This window comes from Mus caroli, chromosome 3, assembly GCF_900094665.2.
Source record: "Mus caroli chromosome 3, CAROLI_EIJ_v1.1, whole genome shotgun sequence".
NCBI classification, from domain to species: Eukaryota; Metazoa; Chordata; class Mammalia; order Rodentia; family Muridae; genus Mus; species Mus caroli.
In genome coordinates, this window is record NC_034572.1 from 48,825,119 (window position 1) to 48,848,262 (window position 23,144).

The following is a 23,144-nucleotide window of genomic DNA, read 5'->3' on the forward strand; positions in this document are numbered from 1 at the left end:
TCTTTATAGCTCTGGCTGTCCTGGAGCTCACTTTGTAGACCAGGCTGGCCTCGAACTCAGAAATCCGCCTGCCTCTGCCTCCCGAGTGCTGGGATTAACATCTTCTCTTTTTACCCCATTTTATCACTAAGCACAAGCAAAGGGTTGAGATGAAATCACATTTTAGCATATGGGATACATGTTTAAGTCTTTTTTAAAAGTGCATAGAACCTCTGGATTGGTTTAATTTCCTTTCCGCCTGGTCTTAGAAACGCACACGTATGATAGCTTCTACAGTCTGATCCCCCACTTCCCTTCCACCCCCTGCTTAGTACATGAAAGCTCTTCTTTTTTTAAAACCTGCTTCTGGGATTGGCACACTACCTGGGCACAGTTCACAGTGAGCATTATAGTCAGGCAAAGCTAGAGTGTGGGGGTGGGAGAGAGTGTTTTCTGTTGAAATATCTCTCAACTATATTACTTCGGGAAATTTAAGAGAAAATATTCCAGGCATCGGTTTCTCGACCTATAAATAGGGAGGGTGACACCTTGAGAGGATGTGACTGCAGCCTGAGGGATGATAGGCAGGCAATAATGGGGGTTGTTGAATATAACCAAACTGTGGTTGAGTAATAGGCCGTTACCAATGAGATGTGTTTTTTCCATTCCTTTCTTCTTCTTCTTCTCCTCCTCCTCCTCATTCTCTCCCACTCCACAACCCAAATACATCACCAGTGTTTAAGCTCAGCTGCTCTCAGAGTCTCTCAACCCACGATCTTCACATAACCAATCTGAATCTCTTTCTGGCGCTTGCAGGTTCCATAAGCAAGCCAGCCATGTCGTTCGGCAGAGATATGGAGTTGGAGCATTTTGATGAGCGGGACAAGGCGCAGAGGTACAGCAGGGGGTCCCGTGTGAATGGCCTGCCCAGCCCCACACACAGCGCCCACTGCAGCTTCTACCGCACCCGCACCCTGCAGACGCTCAGCTCCGAGAAGAAAGCCAAGAAGGTTCGATTCTACAGAAATGGTGACCGCTACTTCAAAGGAATTGTGTATGCCATCTCCCCAGACCGCTTCAGGTCTTTCGAGGCCCTGCTGGCTGATTTGACCCGAACTCTCTCGGATAATGTGAATTTGCCCCAGGGGGTGAGAACCATCTACACCATCGATGGACTCAAGAAGATCTCCAGCCTGGACCAGCTGGTGGAAGGTAAGCCTTAGAGAACCTCTGGGGACCCTGCTTGCAGCTAAGGGTCACTAAGGGTCACTTGTCTTTTAGCCCATGGCTAGGAGCTTCTACTGTTTAACATGCTTAAATTTCCTGTTCTTTTAAAAAATGAAAAGAAAGTGAATGGCATTCAGCCGGTAGCCCTTAATAATAGCAGGCAGAAGGAAAAGATATCAAATCCCAGAGCGGACTGTTTGCTTTCTCAAACCCACGTCCTTTTGTGTCTTCAGTTGTGTAGCTCAGCGTTCAGGGGTGTTTCTAGGCACCAACTGAGATTTTGGACCACGATGTTCAAAAGGTCCTGAACCAAGGATATGAAATTAATTTTAGAGTAGAGAGGGAATTTGGAGATATATATATATATATATATATATATATATATATATGCATACACATACACACACACACATATATATATGTATATATATATATACATACACATTCATTCATTCATTCATTCATCCATTCATTCATTTTATTACTAGGTACCTGAGACCAGAAAACTCAAATAATGTGTCTATGGTTATATGTTAAGTTAGTGGTGACCACTAAACCAAAAACGGGGTCATTTGACAATGCTTCCCACTGGGCGCCTCTTGGCAGGGTTATTGTCTTCCTGGGGCATTCGAGAACAGGAAGAAATTAGTCTGTTTGTATTATTTTAAAATCCAGTTCATGCTAACAGATAATCTGTTGTGGACATTTAATGTGAAACCAGCATAGTTTTGTTCCAGGGACAAGGCTTGGTTCCTTGTAAATGATACATTGCCCGCCTCTTGTTCATGTTTGCCTTGGCTCGTCATCCTTCGAACACAGCATGAAGTCTTTCACTGCCACAGGAATCATAACTATGTTAATGACTTTGGGTGCAATAACCGGTACTGAGCACCCCTGGGCTTCCGTTGGAAAAGTCTTCCTGAACTTGAGCCTTGAAGGCAAGGACAAAGTAGGTGGCATTCCATCAGAATGCATACAGCCTAATGTCACTCTGTGTTCATCTCTCTTCCTGCAGGATTTGGCCAGGCCCCACTATCCAGCTGTGTCCTGGGCTTGTATAGGTAGCAGGGAGCATCCTATCCTGCTACCTATTGAATTGGAGTCCAGGTTTGCAGTCGCAGGGCTGCACACAGGCAGAGCCCCCCCTGTCTTCCTCTATAGCTGGCTGGAGCTTGTGTGTGATTTCCCCCACCCCATGCTGTCCTCTGGTCCCTTGGCAGGAGTGCCAGTCCAGACACAGTAGGACTGGACTGTAGCTGGTGCCAAGCAGCCTGAGCTGTGTGTGTTTGCTTTTCGGGAATTCACATCTCTTTGGTGGCCTGTCGCCCTGCCAAGATGCCTGTAGCCTTGGCTCTTTTCCTTCTATTCAGAGGTCGGTACTTCCAGCAAATTAAAGAGAAAGAGTGACATGAAGCCTCTTTGTGTCAACTTTGATTTTTTTTTTTTGTGCCACGTCCTTTATACGACCTTGGTAAATACAAGGGAAAGTAAAACATTTGGTGGCATTTTCCAAGGGCTCTGTAGCAAGATCAGATGAGTCAGGTAATCTGACCAGTGAACAAGGCATCCTGTGTGGGGTAATGGTGTTGTAGAAAAGACGTGCTCAGATCACAGCATGTCCTCAGATACCTGGAGATTGATGCCTCATTCTATCCTAGAGTCACATGGGTGGCATCTTGAAGGGAGGGCTTCTTCTGCTTTTTCCACTCAAAATTGATCTGCTCTCGCCATTCCTATTGATCATTGGCCATGGTGAGAAGCTGATGGTGGTATTGCCTTCCTACCTATGGCTGCTCAGCACCACCGATCCTTGATCTCCTGATCATTTTACCATAACACGATGCCTTCTCCGAGCTATTGTTGGCTTGGTCGAAGACAGTTATGACGGCTGAAGTTACTGAGAGTGTGTTCAGCCCTCAGAGAGACCTCTTGAGTGTGATCCTTCTCAGTGCTCCTGGGAGGGCAAAAAAATCACACAGCAGGAAGCAGTAGAGGTAGCATTTGAACCCAGTGAGGCAGGGCTAAGATGCTTATGCTGTGAATTTAGCTCCGACAAATGGCACTTTTGTGCTTGTTTCAATCTGTTCTCTCTCTGCTGGGAAAGCAGACATTCTAATACAAAGTTATCTCAAAAACCACTATTTCCACACCTGGTAGTGAATCTCAATGAAATATTTTTGCTCTACTACTTCCTAAAAAGCAATGTTTTGGTGTTTTTTGTTTGTTTTTACAATTGTATTTATTATTCACTTAATTCTAAAAGTGGAAACTGCTGATCTCAGAAACACAGTCATCTCTTATAAAATATTTATTTTATAGGTATGAATGTTTTGCTTGCATGTATGTGTGTGTACCACGTGTTCAATGCCTGCGGAGGCCAGAAGTGGGTGTTGGATACCCCGAAACTGGAGTGAGAAATGGTGTGAGACACCATGTGGGTGCTGGAAACTGAACTTGGGTTCTCTGGAAGAGCATCTAATTTGAGAGCTAATTTTACAGCTCACAAAGTCATCTTTTGATTTTCTCTCAATACTGCTACCCCCCAACATAAAGTGATTGCTGGTGGAATATTCTCATGTTTGAAATTGTTTTAACTTTTTCTTTTTAATACACTTTTTTTCCCTAGTTGAATGATATCTTTGGTGCATGTGTGAGTCTACACTTTTTTTTTTTAATTTCCAGTTAAAACTTTTTTTTTCTATTTCATAATACAGACAATTACCATGCAGCTGCACTTAGTGTTTAAATAGCTGGAAATTCATTGATATTGGCTTTCTTGTCTATTACATTTTTGCTTATCCCTTTAAAATGCAAGATGTTGCTTCGTCCTCATTAGACACATATCCTTCACTTTACATACTAATTTATGCTAACATCAGTTCATGATATCAGCTTTCCATTTCCCCTCCCGGTACGACAGTGTTGGAGTTTTAATTTAAACCTCTTTAGTCAATGCAATGACAAGTGTGTTTGGCTTGCAATTATTTTTTAAAGTTTGTTCTTTCTCACTTGATCTCGGGCTAAAAATTCCAAGTAACTATGACAAATGTGGGCTTTATTTATAAATGCTTCGGGCACTTTCTGTTTTATTATTAGACTCTGATCATTATGCATAAGCATGCTTGAGGCACCCTGATAGAGCAGTTCTGAGCTCAAATTATATAACAAGTGAGTGTGTATTTGGGCAAACAAGTGAATATATGTCTGTATCGGCATGTATACATATGGTCATGCTAACACATGTGTACTTAAGAGTGTATTGAAGGTGAAATTCCCAAGGATTTGCTTTCAATATGGTCTTGGCAGGTTTTCATAAATCATGATGCTTGCTAAGGACAGCTGTACTGTAACTGTGTCTCTGCAGTGGCTCACCTGGGGTGTGGTCTCCTTCTCCAGTTTTGAGCCATTTCAGTTCTACTTTAGGGATGCAGCTGTTGTGGAGAAATTACAGTACCACACCCAGATCCTTCAAGCTCTTAGAGATGTAGCAGGATCCTGAGCAATGACTGGCCGAGTCCTCCCCTGCCCTCATATCTGTGAGGCGGGTCTTCTCGGGGTACAAATGACACAGATACCTAGTCCCAGGATATCAGTAAATGGGGTGTTTGTCAGGTCAGCTCTGTTAGAAGCGGTGGAATCCGCCTCTTCCTCCCTTCCCACTTGTGTCTTGGCCTCTCATTGGTCTCTTCAGAAGTTGCCTAACTCCAGAGCTATAGAAAGGCTCTGTCCAATGAACTGAATTTCACCCCACAGTTAAGTGATTTCTCGTCTGTCTTGGCTTCCGCTTGCCTGATTCTCAGCATGGATTTCTTTCTAACTTGGTGTCGCTTCTTCTCTTTCTGTAGCTCATTTACTTTCACTGGTGCTCTCTCTGTCTCTGACACGTCAAAAGTTTAAAAATTAATGTCTGTAAATCTCTAAAGCAGGCTTTCCATAAAAGCCCCAGAGGCAAGTTGTTCCTTGGTGTTGCCAAAATATTACAATCTACATGTAATCAACCCGGCATGGTAACTCTGTATGTGTCTGGTTCTGCAGCTTGCTGTCCATGTAACATTATTACCTGAGAGGCCCTTCCTTTCCTATGAGTAAATCCAGGCCAAAGTATGTTCTTTCTGTTTACTCCAGGGCACTCCTCATAGGAATATACCTTAATTCATTTAACCGGCCTGCTCTTGATGAGGTTGCAGGATGTGTGCCACCCCTTGCTGTTATAAATGGGCTTGCAGTGAGCACACTTGGATTTGTTGTCTATTCGTCGTGGTGGAGGTTATTTTCAGGAGGATATGCATAGGAAGTGGTTGGGTGAAGGTAGAAGAGTATTGAAGACTTCCAGGTCATCATGGTGGTTCCAGTTTATACCCCTGCCACCTTCAAGGAAACAATGCTATCATACAGCTTTCCATTGCCAACCCATCAAGAGAACACTTCTACCCTATTGTGGTTTTAGTTTCCATCATTTCATATGTTTAAGGGGCATTTATATATTTTCCTACGCCTTTTGCTTTGTACCTTATGTCTTTTACTGCCACATTGACGGCATCTTTATCGACATAGGATCTAGTTTAAGTATCATTCCTTTGTTTTAATGAATGAGTTTTTTTTTCTATATTCATCTTAACCTAGTAAGTTTGTTGATTATGTTTTTCATCGAGCAAATTTATAGAAAAATTCTGTCATCAAATATGACAGTTTTCAACTTATGACTTTATTTTCATGCCTGCTGGGTTCTATGTGCTGTGTGCTCTGTGGTCAGGAAGTCATTTCTCCTTACTTTCTTGTTATATTTTCATTAAAGCATTTTAATCGAAAGAATACTGACATAATACATGAATTAAGGACTAGATTTTACTTTTTAAAATCAAATCAAATATTTCATGTGGAAATTAACTTGGTCTCACAGAAGTATCACAAGATGGGTGTCTTGTTCTCCCCTTGACCAGCATCTGCCATGGAAGGTCTACAATCTAACACAGCATGCAGAGGACCAGGACACAGCAACACAGCAACTGAGTCCCCTCAGTTTCCCCACAGAGATTGGGGATTTTGTTGCTGTTATGCAACCAGACACTGCATTCAGCTGCCATGTTAGTTATGTCTGTCAAGCACTGGCAGTCCTTGAGAACTTGAATACTGTTCTAGTAGCTTGCAGAATGCCCGTCTGAAGCTCAGCTCGGTACTGAGTGTTTCTAATGCAGGGATTCCCCAGAAGTAACTTCACACCCGCCCAAGGATCTTACTTCAGAGAAATGTTGACACAAGTCTTTCCCAGAGTTGGCTACTTGAGATGATTCTTTATTGCAAAGTGACTGTCTTCCTTTGGGCAACGAGTGAGAGTTGTAGAAGGATCTTGAGTTCTTGTAGATGTATTGTCTCTCCTTGGCTGCTGCTATGTGTCTGGGCATTTATCAATAGATCTACGTAATCATTGCTGTGATACAAGAGTTATGAGTTTCTATTTTGCCTGCCACACTTTAGATATGCTGCCATCCCTCCATTTTCCTGTCTCTGGATCATTTTCTGTGATCTTTCTAGCTCCCATTAATTTAGGCCACTATTAAATAATGACCTGTCTCTTGAAGTCAGCCCTCTCCTTTGCACTCTTAACTGCCTGGGTGCACTCAGCTGAAATGAACACTCAGTGTTTCAAACTCACAAGGGCAAGTGGGGAATCCTCTTCGTCACTGTCTAGAATTTGTTTCTCTTCTCCTGTTAACAGATTTTACTGAATGGTGTCACCACCTGCTAGCTTACTAATATTTATGAATTCCCAAAAGTCCTATGTTGAAACTTAACCACTGACGGGATGGTGTTAAAAGACAGAAACCTTGGTGACTGGCTCATGGGATGGATTCATACATAGGAGCACATGCTAGGTGAAAGAGGCCTAAGAGAAGTGTCTTGCCCAGCCTGTCCCATGAAGACACAGGAGGATGGTACCATCTGCAAGGAAGGGGCCTCCCGAGTCCACAGAGTTTCAATCTGGGACTGCCCACTTTCTAAACCCCCAAAAGAAATGTCTGTATTTGTAAACCACCTGGTCCATCACAGCTTGAATGGAATAAGATGCATCTATTTTAATATCACCTGTGTCTTCTCCCCCTCTTATCTTTTGAAGCCAAAATGACACCAAACCTTGTTAGTTCTGTTTGGGGCATTTCTTCAATGTTTTCTCACCTTTCTTTTGCTACATGAAAAGTTCCAAGACTCCCATACTGTGGAGTAATAATTTCACCCTTATTTAGGAGTGAAAGAGAAATACATCTATAGTAAACATTATAGAAAATTTTGAACAATGGGAAATAAAAGCAAAACTGTCTTATCTTTCTAAACTTAGCTGCAATCCCTGTTTTCTTCTGTCCTGGATTGCTTTTCTGTTATAAACACTATGATAAAAAGCAAACTGAGGAAGAAAGGATTTATATCTGCTCACATCTTGTAGTCCACCATGGAGGGACATCGGGGCAGGAACTCAAGGAAGGAACCTGGAGGCAGGAACTGAGAGCAGAGGCCACAGAGGAGTGCTGCTTACTAGCTTGTTCCTATGGCTTGTTCAGTTTGCTTTCTAATATAACCCGGAGCACCTTCCCAGAGGTGATACCACCCACAGTATGCTGAGCCCTCTCATATCAATATCAATCAGAAAATCCCTCTACAAACTTGTTCATAGGCCACTCTGATGGAGGCATTTTCTCATTCCCAAACAACTCTCATTTGTGTTAGGGTGGAAAACAAACATCTAACAAAGATAGCTTCTTTTTGATCTCAGACTCAAGCAGGTTTCTATCTCAGAGGCACATGTAGATACATGGAATCATGGATAAGAGCACATGCTCTGGAGTCAGACCAATCACTGTTTGGATCTTGGTTTTATCCTTACTAGTCATGTGATCTTGAGCAAGCTACCTAGGTCATTACGCCTCAGTGTGCCCTTCAGAGAGAAGAGTGCTAGGATTGGACTCACAGGTTGTGGTGAGGATTGCAGGTAGATAGCATGCATCAGATGGCTTGTCTGCCATATGGCTGACTTACTGTTTTAAATTGGCTTTTCAAGCTTACTGCATAGTTGCGAGCAAAGTTGCCTCTGGCCACTTGTAGAGCAACTGCACATTTGAGATGCTTTCATCTCCACTGTCTATTGGGGAGATACTAGAGAACAAATCCAGGCCTGTGGGCTATGTACATGCTAGGAACATGTTCTCTCACCAGGCTGCATTTCCAGGCTTCCTAATTGACCTCCACAGGAACTCAAGAGACATTTCATTGAGTAAACCATTACATGGAATCTAAGGGACTGGTCCAAGGTCACAAGCTTACCTAACACAGTCTTGAGCCACATAGATCTTCCCACTGATATGTTCATTCATGATCCACAACAAACCTTGAAAACTACCCTGTTACAGCATCATATATGTATATGTATTTGTATGTATATATGCATATATATGTGATATTTACTTCAATCCTGGTGAAAATATACCTGGAATAAGTCAGACTCTGCTAATGTAAGGGGTTTAATATATTTAAGCTTTATGGTTTCTTATGGAGCATAAGTACATGTTTGAAAGAAGTGTTTAAACCTCTTAGCAAAATAAATGTTGGCACACATTTTGTGCTGGTTACTTTTATTTATTTATTTTTTGTCATTCTTGATACATCCAAGAGAAGGGATTAAGACATGTTTTTAGAATCAGTTATTTCATAATTTGCTGCCTCTCAGCACCTGTGTTGTAGTCTTTTGCATATAATCTATATATTTTCAGACCGAGTGTCTCATTAGCACACTCTCGAGTCATTTATTAATAAACATTTTGTGATATTACAGTGCATTTGTGACACTACAGATTATAGGCTGGTCATTCTCTTTTGTTTTTGCCAATCAGCAAGTTTGAACTGACTTCCTTATTCGCATGGCTTGGTCGGCATGATGTAGACAACAGAAAAGAAGGGTTATTATGTTGGCTGGCTTTCATAATTTTATCTGGTCAAACAGAATCTTTATAGTATACTCTCATTACACTTATATACTACCTATTTAAGAAGCTGTGTACTGATTCATTTTTAGTTTTCAAATTATCTCAGGCACCAAATGAATATGCTTCTAATTTTGAAGTTTGCTTAAAATTTAAATGCCCTTAAGTATCAAAAGATAATGTCAATTTTGAATTCCAGTTCTTTTTCTTTCGGAAACTGATTCACGTCTATCAGTATTTCTATCAGCAGCCAAAGGGAGAGACATATTTTTGTTTTTCCTTTTTTCCCTCTCCCAAGACGCCAGTCTGTATAAGAAGTGAGAAATAGTGGGTTTTGTTTTAACTCAGTCTCAATCATTTTTCCATTGATTTGAAAAGCACAGGCAATTCTTGCCTCTACGTAGAAAATGTGAAATAAATGACTGCATGGGGTGGGGGGGTGGGGGGTGGAAATGGGTTCCCATGGATGTAAATTTGAAATCCTCTTTCTCTTCCTCAGGTGAAAGCTATGTCTGCGGCTCCATCGAGCCCTTTAAGAAGCTGGAGTACACCAAGAATGTGAACCCCAACTGGTCAGTGAACGTCAAGACCACCTCAGCCTCCCGCGCAGTGTCTTCTTTGGCCACTGCCAAGGGTGGGCCTTCGGAGGTTCGGGAGAATAAGGATTTCATTCGACCCAAGCTGGTCACCATCATCAGAAGTGGGGTGAAGCCACGGAAGGCTGTCAGAATCCTGTTGAACAAGAAGACGGCTCATTCCTTCGAGCAGGTTCTCACTGACATTACCGACGCTATCAAGCTGGACTCCGGTGTGGTGAAGCGCCTGTACACCCTGGATGGGAAGCAGGTAAGAGTGTATGGGGCGTGAGGACTAGAATTTTATGGGCAAGAGCCAGGAAATTGGGAGTGGGGACTACACCTGGCACACAGTGTTTTGTTGGTTGTAGAAGTAACTGGGTCATCTACTCATCAACAAACACTTGTTGATCTGAGGCTAGCTGAATATTGATTGGTACAAGATTGAATTAATCATAATAATGAAAAAAACTCAGAGGGGGAACTGTCTTTCAAGATTAATCATTGTTTTTCATTATTCCAGTAGTTATTTGCTTAGCATAATAATACTGCTCTGTCTTCTGTTTTCAAATTTGTGCTCTGTACTTTAAGGCCTCTAAGAGTCTTAAAACCGACTAAGATGTAGAGAGAAAGGAGGGTAATGGGGGAAAAATAGAAATCATTTGTTGAGCTAAATCACAATTTATGATTCTATGTCTCAGAAATGCTCATTAGTCAGCTTCAATGGAATTATAGAGATTTTTTTTTTAAATCTAGCTAAGGAACAAACGGCACAATTCCACCTGGGCTACTTTAAGGTTTGTCAGGACACAGACGGGGAAGTGCAGGAACACCCCACACTGCTCATATGCATGGTGTGTTTGCTGCTCACTCGGAGTTGAATGGTGCCCGTTTGTTGATAGTGATCATTTTCAGTATTACTACCTTTGCTTGAAATGTATGTTTCTGCAATATATTTTAATCAGCATTTAAGAATTTCATGCAATATATTTTCATCATATTCATTCTCTACTACTTCCCTTAACGTCTACCAGACCCACCCCACCTCCTCACATCCTTCCAACTTCATGTGCCTTATTTATTTTTTTAATAACCCACTGGATCCAGTTTGTGCTGCTTATATATTTAAGGGTGTGGGATCACCCACTGTAGCATGGTCAACTTGCCTGTAAACCATCTCACTTCCCCAGAAACCATCCCTGAAAGGTAGTTTTTACTGTGGTTCTTTTTTTATAATTTGAAGGCAATTTGAAGGATTTGCATGATTTAGCTCATCTTAAAATCTAAGCTAGAGCCGGGCGTGGTGGCGCACGCCTTTAATCCCAGCACTCGGGAGGCAGAGGCAGGCGGATTTCTGAGTTCGAGGCCAGCCTGGTCTACAAAGTGAGTTCCAGGACAGCCAGGGCTACACAGAGAAACCCTGTCTCGAAAAACACACAAAAAAAAAAAAAAAAATCTAAGCTAGATTCATAATGAAGAGACCCGTTGTATTAAGTAGAACTCTCATGAAAGTTTCCAAAGGCTAACATAACCAAACTTTATGAATGAGAATAGATGCTAATACTATATAAAATGTGTCAGTCATGAAGAATTGCTACCCCAGGGATCCATTTAAATGTCCTAACTTATTAAAATTCATTAGGAACAAAGGAGCGTGCCGGTCATCTGTGAGTATTGACCGTCTTCTGCTTGTCTCATAAAACTTGCATGTAGATAAGGATGTGTGGGGTAGGTAATATTCTCCATCGTATAGATCCTAGAGGCTTGGATGTCATCTGTGCATCAGTAGCCAGCAAGTCCACCATGGGACTGTGAATTATCCCAAAGGACAGCAAAGAGATGAAGGACATACTTAGACATTTCAACCCATCCCAGGTTGTACAAACATCCCATAGTTCTTCCAATCCCAGGTTGTACAAACATCCCATAGTTCTGCATTTTTTTCTGGGATGATTTTATTTTTTCAAGATAGGCATTTACCTGTTTTCAGAAAAAAAAGTAAAATTCCAAGACAAAAAAAAAGAGACATGTATGTGAAGTGGAATGGGGGGCTACGTGGGTAGAGGAAGGGGACCAGCAATGCCAGGCACAGGGGACACAGGTGGGCAGAGGGGACAGGCATGAGAGAGCAATGAGGCTAGCTAAGAAAGTTGTAACGATGCCTCTTATTTTGTATGTTAATTAATTTAAAAGAATTTCCAATTATTTATGAGTGTCCCTTCCCCTTCCCCCTCCCCTCCACTCCCTCTCCTGCTTTTTCTCATTTACAATTTAGGGTATTCAAAATCGCTATATACTAAGTTACCAAGTCAGGTGCCACTGCTTCAGGTAATCCTTGTAGCACCTAGCCATGTACTTTCTCCTGAGCTGATAGAATGTTCTCAACTGTTTCTTCTTTCCTGGATTCCCCTACTGTCAACACAGTGGCTGTGTTTCCTATGGACGAATGTAAACAATCAGTGTGAATAATTCAGTACGATTGGAAGTAATCCGATGTTTAGCACTCAAAGACTGGGACTCAAATCTTGGTTTTGAACCAGATGATTCTGAAAACATGTGACTGGGCTTCATTATTTCATCAATAAGACGCGGTGATTATTACTCTTGTCTTGTCCAGCGCTTATGGTTGCAGCTCCTGACAGTATATGTGATAGAATTGCAGAAGTATAATTATAACAGGTTTATTGAGCATTGTTCTAAGCATGTGGCATGTACGAGCATGCTTAATCCCTGCAAAAGTTGTATTCTTGTTCTTGCTAAATAGAGAAGTGTACAAAGACGTATTTGTTAAACACGTTAAAAACATACTAAAAGACAACCATAGTGGAGGTGGATTTGAGCTGGTGATACTCAAGGACTTGTGCTGGTAATCATTATATCAGGGCAGGCCAGGTTAAAGCATGGAATAGCTGCAAGACTATTGAGAATGTTTAAATGGAACAGTGGCAGACAGCTTTCCATCATTCCAGGGAGAACTGTGATATCATTAACATAGAAAGAGAAAAGTATTTTGACCCACAGGTTTGCAGGTGTTAATGGCCAGGTTGTCTGTTCCTTTGGGCCAGTAGCACAGCAGGACTCTGTGGTAGGAACTCGGGCAGGTGAGCAAAAACATTCATCACAAATCCAGCAAGTGATGACAACAGAGATCATGAAAGGCCTGAAACCCTCTTCCAGAGTCTATATCTCCAATAACCTAAAGATTTCCAATGAAGGTCTACTTCTTAATGATTCAACCAACTGCCTGTGGGACAAGCCGTTAAGAAACAGGCCTATGGGGGATGTTCAAAATCTAAACTGTAATGGAAGCATTTTCCCAAGGAATCTCATTTGAACTTTTTCGGGATAGGGATGGATGGATGGATGGATGGATGGATGGATGCAGGACAGATAGGTAGACATTTAATCAAGATAGATGATGGTAAATCACCCCCACTGCAGCTATTGAAACTGACTACTGAAGTTGATTGTATTTTTGTGAAGCACAGTTTTCTGTGAAGAAATGACAGAGTCAAAGAGCATGAAGGATGTTTGAATTCCAAGTAGGAAAAAAAAAGTCCTTCATGGACCCCAGCTGTTTTTGAATCATTTTCTTTCTAAAAAGGGAATCTGCCCAATAAATAGTTTGTTCAAGTAGAATGGACAGTTCTGGCAGAGACTGAGGTTGGGTAAGCCTCTGAAAAGCAGCCAGTTTCTCTCAAGCCTTCCTATGCAGTGGCACTCAGTATACAGGAATGGCATCTTAACGCTGTGTCTCAGTTAGGTTTCTATTGCTGTGACGACCATGACCAAACGCAACTTGGGAGGAAAGGATTTATTTTACGTATGACTCAGTTGTCACACTCCACTGCTGAGGGAAGTCAGGGCAGAAACTCAAAGATGTAAGCTGGAGAAAGGGATTGAAGCAGAAGCCATGGAGGGATGCGGCTTACTGACTTGGTCCTTATGGTTCGATCATCTTGCTTTCTAATTCCGCCACTCCAGGACCACCTGCCCAGGGGTGCCACCATACACTGTGGGCTGGGACCTCTCACATCAATTATTAATCATGAAAATGCACTGCAGACTTGCTCACAGGACAGTCTGTTGGAAGAATATTCTCAGTGGAGTTTCCCTTTAAATGACTCTAGATTGTAACAAGTTGACATAAAGTTAGCCAGCACACTCAGTACATGATGGCATGGGTGCCATGTGCTGCCACCAGGAATTAACCTTTTGATGATTTGTGCTAAGTTTTATCAGCAGCACCATCCTCTAACCAACTAAATGACTTCTGCCACTCGTTTATCGATTTTTATTTGCTTAACTAAGGCCTGCATCAAATCCATAAACTGGATGGGAAAAAATTCAATTTGCAATAAAAACTAAAAGATAATACTTTTGTACTGAAGAAATAGAGCCGCTTACAAAATGAATGCTTGAGTGCTTTTGGTAGCTGTGTCGTGAGGAATGAGGGTGATGTACAAGCTGAAATGGTTTCAACATCACCTTCAGGCAGCACACAGATGTGTTATGGATGGAAACAGCTGATGCTGTGGTTTTAGCGGTAACAGTAAAAGCCGTGCCCACTGTTCACTGCTACTCAGAAGAACTGGGCACTGGAGGGCATGGTGCCCACACTGTTCTCACTACTTCTTGCCACCATGTGGCCTCCTAAATTTGCTGCCTCCTAGGGTTGCGTTAAAGCCAAAGCCTCAGAGTTCATTCATCCTCCGGCACTTGTTTCTGAGATATTTTTAGACTGCACTAAGAAAACGAATGTACTGTAAATGTTTCACTGCGTAAAGTATCCACAGGAAGCTGCAGCCGGTTAAGATGACCACAGCAGCTCATGAACACAGGAGTCCAGAATTGTGTGGCTAAAACACTTCTGTGCCCCCCACCCTCTGTACCCCACCAGCTTTCAGGATGATTCTGCCCATCATGGCACCAAGCTATCAACTTCCATGGTTGCCGAATCTGAATTCACACGAATATTTGCCAAGCTCTGTTTTCTGTGATGCTTCATTTTCTTTTCTTTTTTTTTAATATATTTTTATTACATATTTTCCTCAATTACATTTCCAATACTATCCCAAAAGTCCCCCATAGCGCCCCCCACTTCCCTACCCACCCATTCCCATTCTTTTGGCCCTGGCATTCCCCTATATTGGGGCATATAAAGTTGATGCTTCATTTTCTTTGCTCTTGATTTAGGGACTCTAGGAAAGCAAAGGGGACATGTGCAAATCGAAGTCACACCCCATCTCTGCACATCTTACAGAGGTTCTCAGAATCTGAGAGCCTGAGAGTCACTTCCTCTGGCATGTCCCAGTGTTGGCTAGTCTCTTACCCTGCCAAGCTGTCACTCTTGGAGGTCACTGTGTTAACACAAGCTACAGAGATACAAGATTTGATATAAGCATAGCATGTCTCCTGAATCCTTTTATGGAAATGTCAGTCTGGCTCTCTGCGGCTGGTAAATCTCCTAAATTCGTGGTTATTGACACTTCCTTAGAAATATAAAGAATAGAAAGTGCCCAAGGTTATTTGTACAGCGAAGATCATAGGCAAGGCATTTCCATATGACCCCCACCCCCTCTGAAACACAACAATGGTAAACCAGATGGTCTTTAAGTGGAAAACATAGGCACATCTGCATCTTGCCTATTCTTAAATATTGAAGATATAGCGTGCATGCTGTTGCACTACACTCAGAGAACACGGGGTGGGGTGGGGGGGGGCAGGGATGCTACATTGTTATCTGATAGACATTTCATATAAGCAGCACACATTGTAAAATCCATCAGCACTAGCACGCCGGCACGAGAAAACAATGATTGTTTATCCTATGTGAAAAATCTTGAGAGTCATTTGGCTAATGCACAGTATTCCCTCCCTACCAGTCATTTCACTTTTCCTCTTTCCATGACCCAAGAGGCCAGTCATGGCTGGAAAATGTCAAGTGGGAAAATTCTACCATTGCACAGGGAGAGAGAGAGAGGCGCCAATGCTTGCAACTCAATTTCAGAATGTTGTTGAAATTGTCCCACTTTACTGTTTGGTTGCCTAAAGAATTAGTGAAGTACATATCACAAGATGGTCTTTTCTTTTTTTCTCTGGGTTTGAGATATCTAATTTTAATCTGCGGTAGCTTAGGAGCTGGAGAGAGAGATGGCTCAGGCGTTAGGAGCACAAGCTGCTCTTGTAGCAGACCCATGTTTGGCTCACAGCACCCACTTGGTGGCTCACATCCATCTGTACGTCCCGTTCCAGGGGATCCAGTGTTCTCTTCTGGCTCTGTGGGCTCTGCACACATGAGGTGCACATATATACGTGCAGTCAAACAATTTTACATGTAATATAAACATGAATAAATAAAACACAAAGGATCTTTAAAAATAACTGTATTTATAGAATAAGCTACATCTTCCTCTTATTAGTGTAAGAAGAGATAAATGCCACTAAATATCTGATCTTGGTTATGATAGCAAACATTAAAAAATGTGAAAAATGAAAGTTTCCATATAAAAGGTAGGAAATAAAAATTCACTGGCTCTGAAGAGGATGGCTCCCATATCTGTTGATAATCCAGCCTTTCTCTCTTTTTTGAAGAAACTGAAGCTTTTTTTTGTGATAGCTCTTATTCCTATTGTATGTATAAACTTTTTATTCTCATCTATGTAATTTTTACTATTATTATTTATTAGCTATATTGGGAAAATGAACTTAGCCCTTTTCTCGCTTTGTTTGCAATTAGTATAAAAAATAGTTTTACTGTTACTTTAGTTCCCAGCCTCCATTTTAAATGCCAGATTTAAATTTTCAACAAAAGCTTAGAGCACATGTTCAACTCTCCTCCCAACTCACCGGATCTGGGAGTTGATGGAAATATTTTAGCCAATTTCAGTGAAAAGGGAGATTAAAAATAATTATGACATTTTCCTTGGAGAATTAAAGTGTTCAGAATAGGGTGTGCTATTTTAGCTGATGTGTGTTTGGTGGCTAATCAAGGCTTAGCTGCTACAAGTGTCCTCATGTAGATTTTAATTCCTCCAATTTGGGAAGAGTTATATCCTCTGCTGCTTGCTGTAGTCAGCTATGGGTGCCTGCAGTAGTGTGTGCTCTAGAAGTGGTGCTCTTTAACAAAAGTCAGTTTCCTAGGATAGGAAGTACAAGCTCCGAATGTTCTGAAGCAGGACTAAACCCCCATTTTCCAAAGGCCCCTCAGTAGAGTACAGAGGGAGCCTTGGCAGACTGTCTGGGATTGCCTCCTAGTGGTGACTTCTGCTTCACAAAGGCTGGGAGCACATGGCATCCATCACCCCTACTTGGGAACTTGGGGCCCTGTTGGAATGGTGGAAAGGCTCAGAGTCTAAAGTTAGCTGTGAATGGGCTTCATTTCAGTCGGAAAGGCTAGCTTGCAGTTTCTCCTTAAGCCTGAGAAATTGATTTAGATTCCCCACTTGGTTCAAATCTTGGATGTCCCTCTGGAATCTGTGTGTTAGAGGCTCGCTCCTCAAGCTGGAGGCTCTAAGAGGTGGGAACTGGGAACTAGTGCAGTGTCATTACATCATTAGGAAATAGTATCAGAGGGAGCTGTAGGAGTCAAGCCCGTCTTCTCCCCCCCCCACTCCCTCTCCTTCTCCCTCTCCCCCCACCTCTCTCTCTCTCTCTCTCTCTCTCTCTCTCTCTGTGTGTGTGTGTGTGTGTGTGTGTATGTTTGTCTTTATAAATATCTGCTTTGTTTTTGTTGTATGTATAGGTGTGCCCATGTGTGCTGGTGAGTGCACACAAATACAGTTAATTATGGAGGTCAGACATGTCAGATCCCCTGGAGCTGGAGGATGCTGTAAACTAAACTTGGTTTTACACAGATGAGTGCATACCCTTAGCCCCTGAAATACCCCTTCAGTCCCTGCCCAGTCCTTTGACCCCACAACCATGAAGAGGGTGGTTTACCATACCACACGCTTTCTGCCATGATATGCTGCTTTTCCACAGGCCCCAAAGCAATGTGGCCAGTGGGCCATGGATTGGAACTTCTAAAACCATAAACCAAAACAAACCTTCTCTCTTTCAAAACTGATTATTTTGAATATTTGTTAGAGCACCGAAAAGATGACTAATGTACTGGTGCCTTAGCCACTGTGCTATTGCTGTGAGGAGACACCATGCTCAAGGCAAGCTTTAAAAGACATAATTTAATGGGACACTGGCTTACAGTCCACGGTCATCATGGCAGGGAGCAGCGGGAAGCATGGCAGAAGGCAGGCAGGGCTCTCGGGCAATAGCTGAGAGTTTACATCCTCATCTACAGGCAGCAGGCAGAGCTAGAGCTAGAGCAATAGACAAACACATAGACACATAGACAGACAGATGATAAGTAGATAGATAGACTATAGTAGGTAGGTAGATAATAGATAGATAGATAGATTATAGATAGATAGATAGATAGATAGATAGATAGATAGATAGACTGACCCTGGTGTGGATTTTTGAAACCCCAAAGCCCACCACCAGTGATACAGCTCCTCCAACAATGCCACACCTCTGAATCCTTCCTAAACTGCCCACTAACTGGGAAAAAGCATGCAAATATATAAGCATAGGGCCCATTCTTATTCGAATCACCACAACCACCTTACTTATTTAAAAATTCAAAACCTGTATATTGAATTTGCTTAGGATAAGGGATTTTGGATGTATTGTAATTTAAATATAGGTAGGAACAGTTACACGACACAAAAAGAGATACACTGGTTTTGTAGACTGATAGATTTGGGTCAGAAGTCTGTCCTCTACCCAAGAGACAGTGAAAAGCTTCCTCCCAGTGGGAGCAATTAACTGTCGGATAATACTGTTTTATCCCTCTGTCATAAGGATAATAATACCTGCTTTATTGTCATAGTGTTATCCATGTGACATTCAGCATTATGACTGGCTCCTGTTCTAGGTTGTTTCTCTGTTGCTGTGATAAAACACTGACCAAAAGCAACTTGCAGAGGAAAAGGCCTGTTGGGCTTACTGCCCATCACCAAGAAAATGTCAAGCTAGGAACTGAAACCAGAGACCACAAAGGAGCTCTGCTCACAGGCTTGCTTTCCGTCCCTGGCTCAGCTAGCTTTCTCGAATAGACTAGCCCCACCTGCCTAAGGATGGTACAACCCACAGTGGGCTGGGTCCTCCAACACCAAATAATTAAGAGAATGCCCCATAGATGTGCCCACAGACCAATCTCATGGAAGCAACTTCTTAATTGAGATTCCTTTTTCTCAGGTATGAATAGGTTAGTATCAATTTAACTAACTAACTAACTAACTAACTAACTAAATAAATAAATAAATAAATAAATAAATAAAATGAACCATGAAGTTTCTAATTACTGACAGTTGTTACATTGAAATACTAAGAGCTTAGTTGTTTGGTTATTTTTGGTTTATGAAAAATCATGTTTGAAGTATACCATTGGAGCCAACTATTCAGCAATACCCCTTAATGATGACCAATCCCCCGTCTCTCTTTCTCTCATTGTAAATGTGTCTTTCCCCATTGTCTGAGTTAGGGTTTTACTGTTGTGAACAGATACAATGACCATGGCAAACTCTTATAAAGGACATTATTTAATTAGGACTGGCTTACAGGTTCTGAGGTTCAGTCCATTATCATCAAGGCAGGAAACACAACGCTTTCCAGGCAAGCATGGCATGAAGGCCAACAGGAGAAGACTGGCTCCCACGTAGCTAGGAGAAGGGTCTCAAAGCCCATTCCCACAGTGACACACTTCCTCTAACAAGGCCACACCTCCAGCTGACCTACTAAAATGTACTATCAGTGTTCTATCAGCACACTTGTCATTCAGTTGTAAATTCAGCTTGGGTGTTACTTACTTTGCTTGCTTCTTTGAGTGCACAGGACATTCCTTAAGGATATCTACATGTTGGTCATCTACTTAACCTTAAGGCTATGTTAATATTGTTAACATCATTTGTTCAATATCTTCTCATATTAGCCAGTCATTACTCATATTTATACTGAATATTATTACCATGATGATTCGACACATTTCTCTGAATTAGCAGCACTGTTGGGCTCCGCAAAGCAAAATCTCCCTCACTTCCCAAGATCATCTCATCTATAGATCATTTCCTTGTTTCTTGGGAGAACTCACAGTTCCATCTCTTGGTATCCATTCACTGCTATTGTACATAACCTTTAAGTCCTCATTATCTTTGTCTAATGCATGCCTGTTTCTTCTTTAAAATTTATGGCATGTGGCCAAGAAGGTATCCTGCTGGCCTCTGCATCTCCAAGGCCTGACTTTGTAAGAGCTTTGTTCAGTTAATGATTTGAAATCTCAGCAACTGGATGTTTTAGTTTGGGTTTCTATTGTCATGAAGAGACACCATGACCAGTCAATTCTTATAAAGGAAAATATTTAACTGGGGGCTGGCTTACAGTTCAGGGGTTTAAGTTCATTGTCATCATGGTGAGAAGCATGCAGGAAGACATGGTGCTGGAGAAGGAGCTGAGAGCATCTGGATTGGTGGGCAGCAGGAAGAAAGAGTAACACTGGGTCTGGCTTGAGCTTCTGAAACTTCAAAGCCCCACCCCCAGTAACACACTTTCTCCAACAAGACCACACCTACATTCACAAAGCCATACTTCCTAATAATGCCATTCCCTGTGAGCCTGTGGCGGGGGCATTTTTATTAAAACCACCATGCTTGACAACTCTCCAGTTTGTCCCAGACCATGCTTTTAAAATTAGCACATTGCTTCCACTGTCCAACAAAATGCACACCTATGGCCATGGAGGGTCAAAAGTCATATAGGTCATTGGTCACCTCAGGCTCCCGTGGTGTGGAGTGCTAAGCATATTTAATATTTCCCAGCAGTTTAACTAGACTTTGAGATGCCCATCTTGATCATTGCTTCCTGTCTTGAATGCCTACTTATGAAACACTCTTAAGATTATTTATAAAACAAAATTCATCTCCCAATTTGGGAGCACTCTTAGAGCTGCTAGATACAACTTAGTCCTGTGAGGGAGCAATAGATATTCTGTTAGAAAGATCTTATCACCTTAGTCAGACGACCTGACTTCGATCTTCTAGATGCTGCCTTGGTCACCCAGTGACTAAAGGAAGGACTGGCTGATAAGATTTAAAAACTGGTGAAGAATCTCCAGGAGGACTCTTCCCCAATTGTGAAGCTGCAGACCTCCAGAACTGAGGGCGTTAGTGGTGTCAGTAATATGCCGAGACAGATTTCTCCGATTAGCTTAAATTTCTGCAACCAAATTAAGCAAAATACAACAGTTTCAGAAATTAAATGGAACTTTTAAAAACCCAATTTTAAATCTGAACTATGTTGCAAACAGCTTGCCCTCAAAACAAAAGGACAGATGGAAGATTTAAGTTTTAATTGGTGTGTTTCATCACAGGTCATTATGTAATCAATGTAAAGAATTTCCATGTTAATGAGAAAATATTGAGATAAATTAGAATTACCCATCGTCTGATGGACAAGATGTGTCTCAGCCATGTTTTGGTCCATTTTCTTTGCTTTTTCTTTAATAGAAAAAACAGAGTTCTTTAAATAACTTTACTTTGTATAATCTGATTGCCTTTCATAGCTTTTGTCCTTTTTTTTTTGGTCAGGTCTAGGTATAGAACTGAGGGTCAGGTAGACAGTACTGGTCCACTCAGTACTAAACCAACTGAGTGCCATCGATGTCTTGTTTTTTGAGATTTTTCACTAAAGTGGTATAGGAGTTTTTTTAAAGCTACGTATGCAACAGAAACAAATTGCAAACAACTCTATATACTAAAACATGACGGTCTCATATTCTTAAAAGTCCTCTAAGGCAAGTGTCAGTAGACCACAGCAATTTCATCCACATTCCCTCAGTGCCACACTGCAAATCACATGGCAAGAGATAACTGTCAGCGGGGAAAGTCTCCAGGCCTTAATATGAAATGCGTTCCTGCTGAAATCTAGCCTTGATGGGAGATGGATGCTGTCTGATAAGAAGACTTAATGGAGATGAGGGGATGCAGGGAATGGTGAATGCACTGTGCAAATGCCAACATTGAAGACGAGATTGATGCTTGTCGTGACCAGCGAGAGTCCGCCCACACGAGTGCTGCTGGGTGCTGTCTGTCTTCCTCCATACCATACACAGATGAGTGTTTTCCTCATTCATCCTCTGGGCATCTTCAATGGGCATGAGTAAAAGTCAACAAAATTCCCATGAGCTGAATTTAGATCATCTATGGTTGCCAGGTATAGTTCTTACAAGTGAGAAAACTCTCAACATGGAAGATGCCCAAAACACAAGGGCGTCTTTTAATGTTTAATTTTAATGGGAAATGGAAGAGCAAATAACTTTGAAGGTAATTTCTGCCAAGGTGCCTAGGTATTTAGTGCCAAGGATTTCATACCTCACAGACTTGTTTGCTGAGAATAGTGGATGAGGTAAGCCTGTGGAAGTAACATCTTCAAGTGGTTTTCTTACAGTGTAGCCCAGGAAGCTAAAAGGCAAAGGAGGTGTCCCTACTTGGGGCATCTGTGGAATGGGATCGATTCCACAACAGTCAGGACACACAAAGCCAAACAAACACATTTAAAGGCCCAGTAACCCACTCAACATGACCTCTTTTGGATAGGAAAGTCAAAAATAATGACTTCTAGCATCAAGTCAGACCTCTGTGTGGAGAGCCATGTCATTGCCTCATTTCTCCTGCATGCTTGATGCTTTGCCCTGGGACAAATGGATTTGTCTCCATAATTCTCACCCCATTTCTGGACTCGGTGTCCTGTGAAAGAATTGCATGGGAAAATGATCGTGTTGCTTCTTGGCAACGTCACAGGTTTTTTGTTTCCTATAACAAAAGTTCCTTCTCTGTTTTATTTATATTTCATTTCAAATTGATCGCCCTGGTCACTTTATATTTAAAAATAAACACCCTTTTATTAAATTATCATAACATGCGGTGACCCTGATGAGATGGGTAAGAAAGGGAGACCAAAAAAAAAAATCATCTCTTTGACCTCTTTTAGTTGGAAGGAATCAAGCCTCAAATATTATTTCACCATGCAGAATGTTGACAGTGACCATGAGACAGACCTCTTCCCAAGTCAACTATGTGAGCCAACTGCTACAGACAACTCTGTAGTTTAGCCAAACTGGAGCAACAGTTTTATGTGGATTCTGTCAAGAAGATGACACCTTATTCTTTTTACCTAAATGTGTTTTCTTGCAGAGACTATGCCAGTTCTTGCAGCTTTCTTAGGTCAAAAAACACAATGCTGTCTGGGTCGGGCACAGCACAGACGCTGAGAATAGTTGCTCTCCAATGGCATCATCATTCAAGAGAAACCCCGTATCACATTTGCGTATCCTTGTAGG

At 41.8% G+C, this 23,144-nt stretch overlaps 1 protein-coding gene across 5 annotated transcripts in view; it reads left to right on the forward strand.

Moving 5' to 3' along the window:
* Window positions 1-23,144, forward strand: part of Dclk1 (doublecortin like kinase 1) — a 296,817-nt gene that overhangs the window by 4,057 nt on the left and 269,616 nt on the right. For all 5 annotated transcript variants that reach the window (XM_029475006.1, XM_021157493.2, XM_029475007.1 and 2 more), the window contains exons 2-3: window positions 796-1,191; window positions 9,676-10,022. In XM_029475006.1, coding sequence (XP_029330866.1) covers window positions 816-1,191; window positions 9,676-10,022 — 723 coding nt within the window. In that variant the 5' untranslated portion in view covers window positions 796-815. The remainder of the gene's footprint in view (window positions 1-795; window positions 1,192-9,675; window positions 10,023-23,144) is intronic.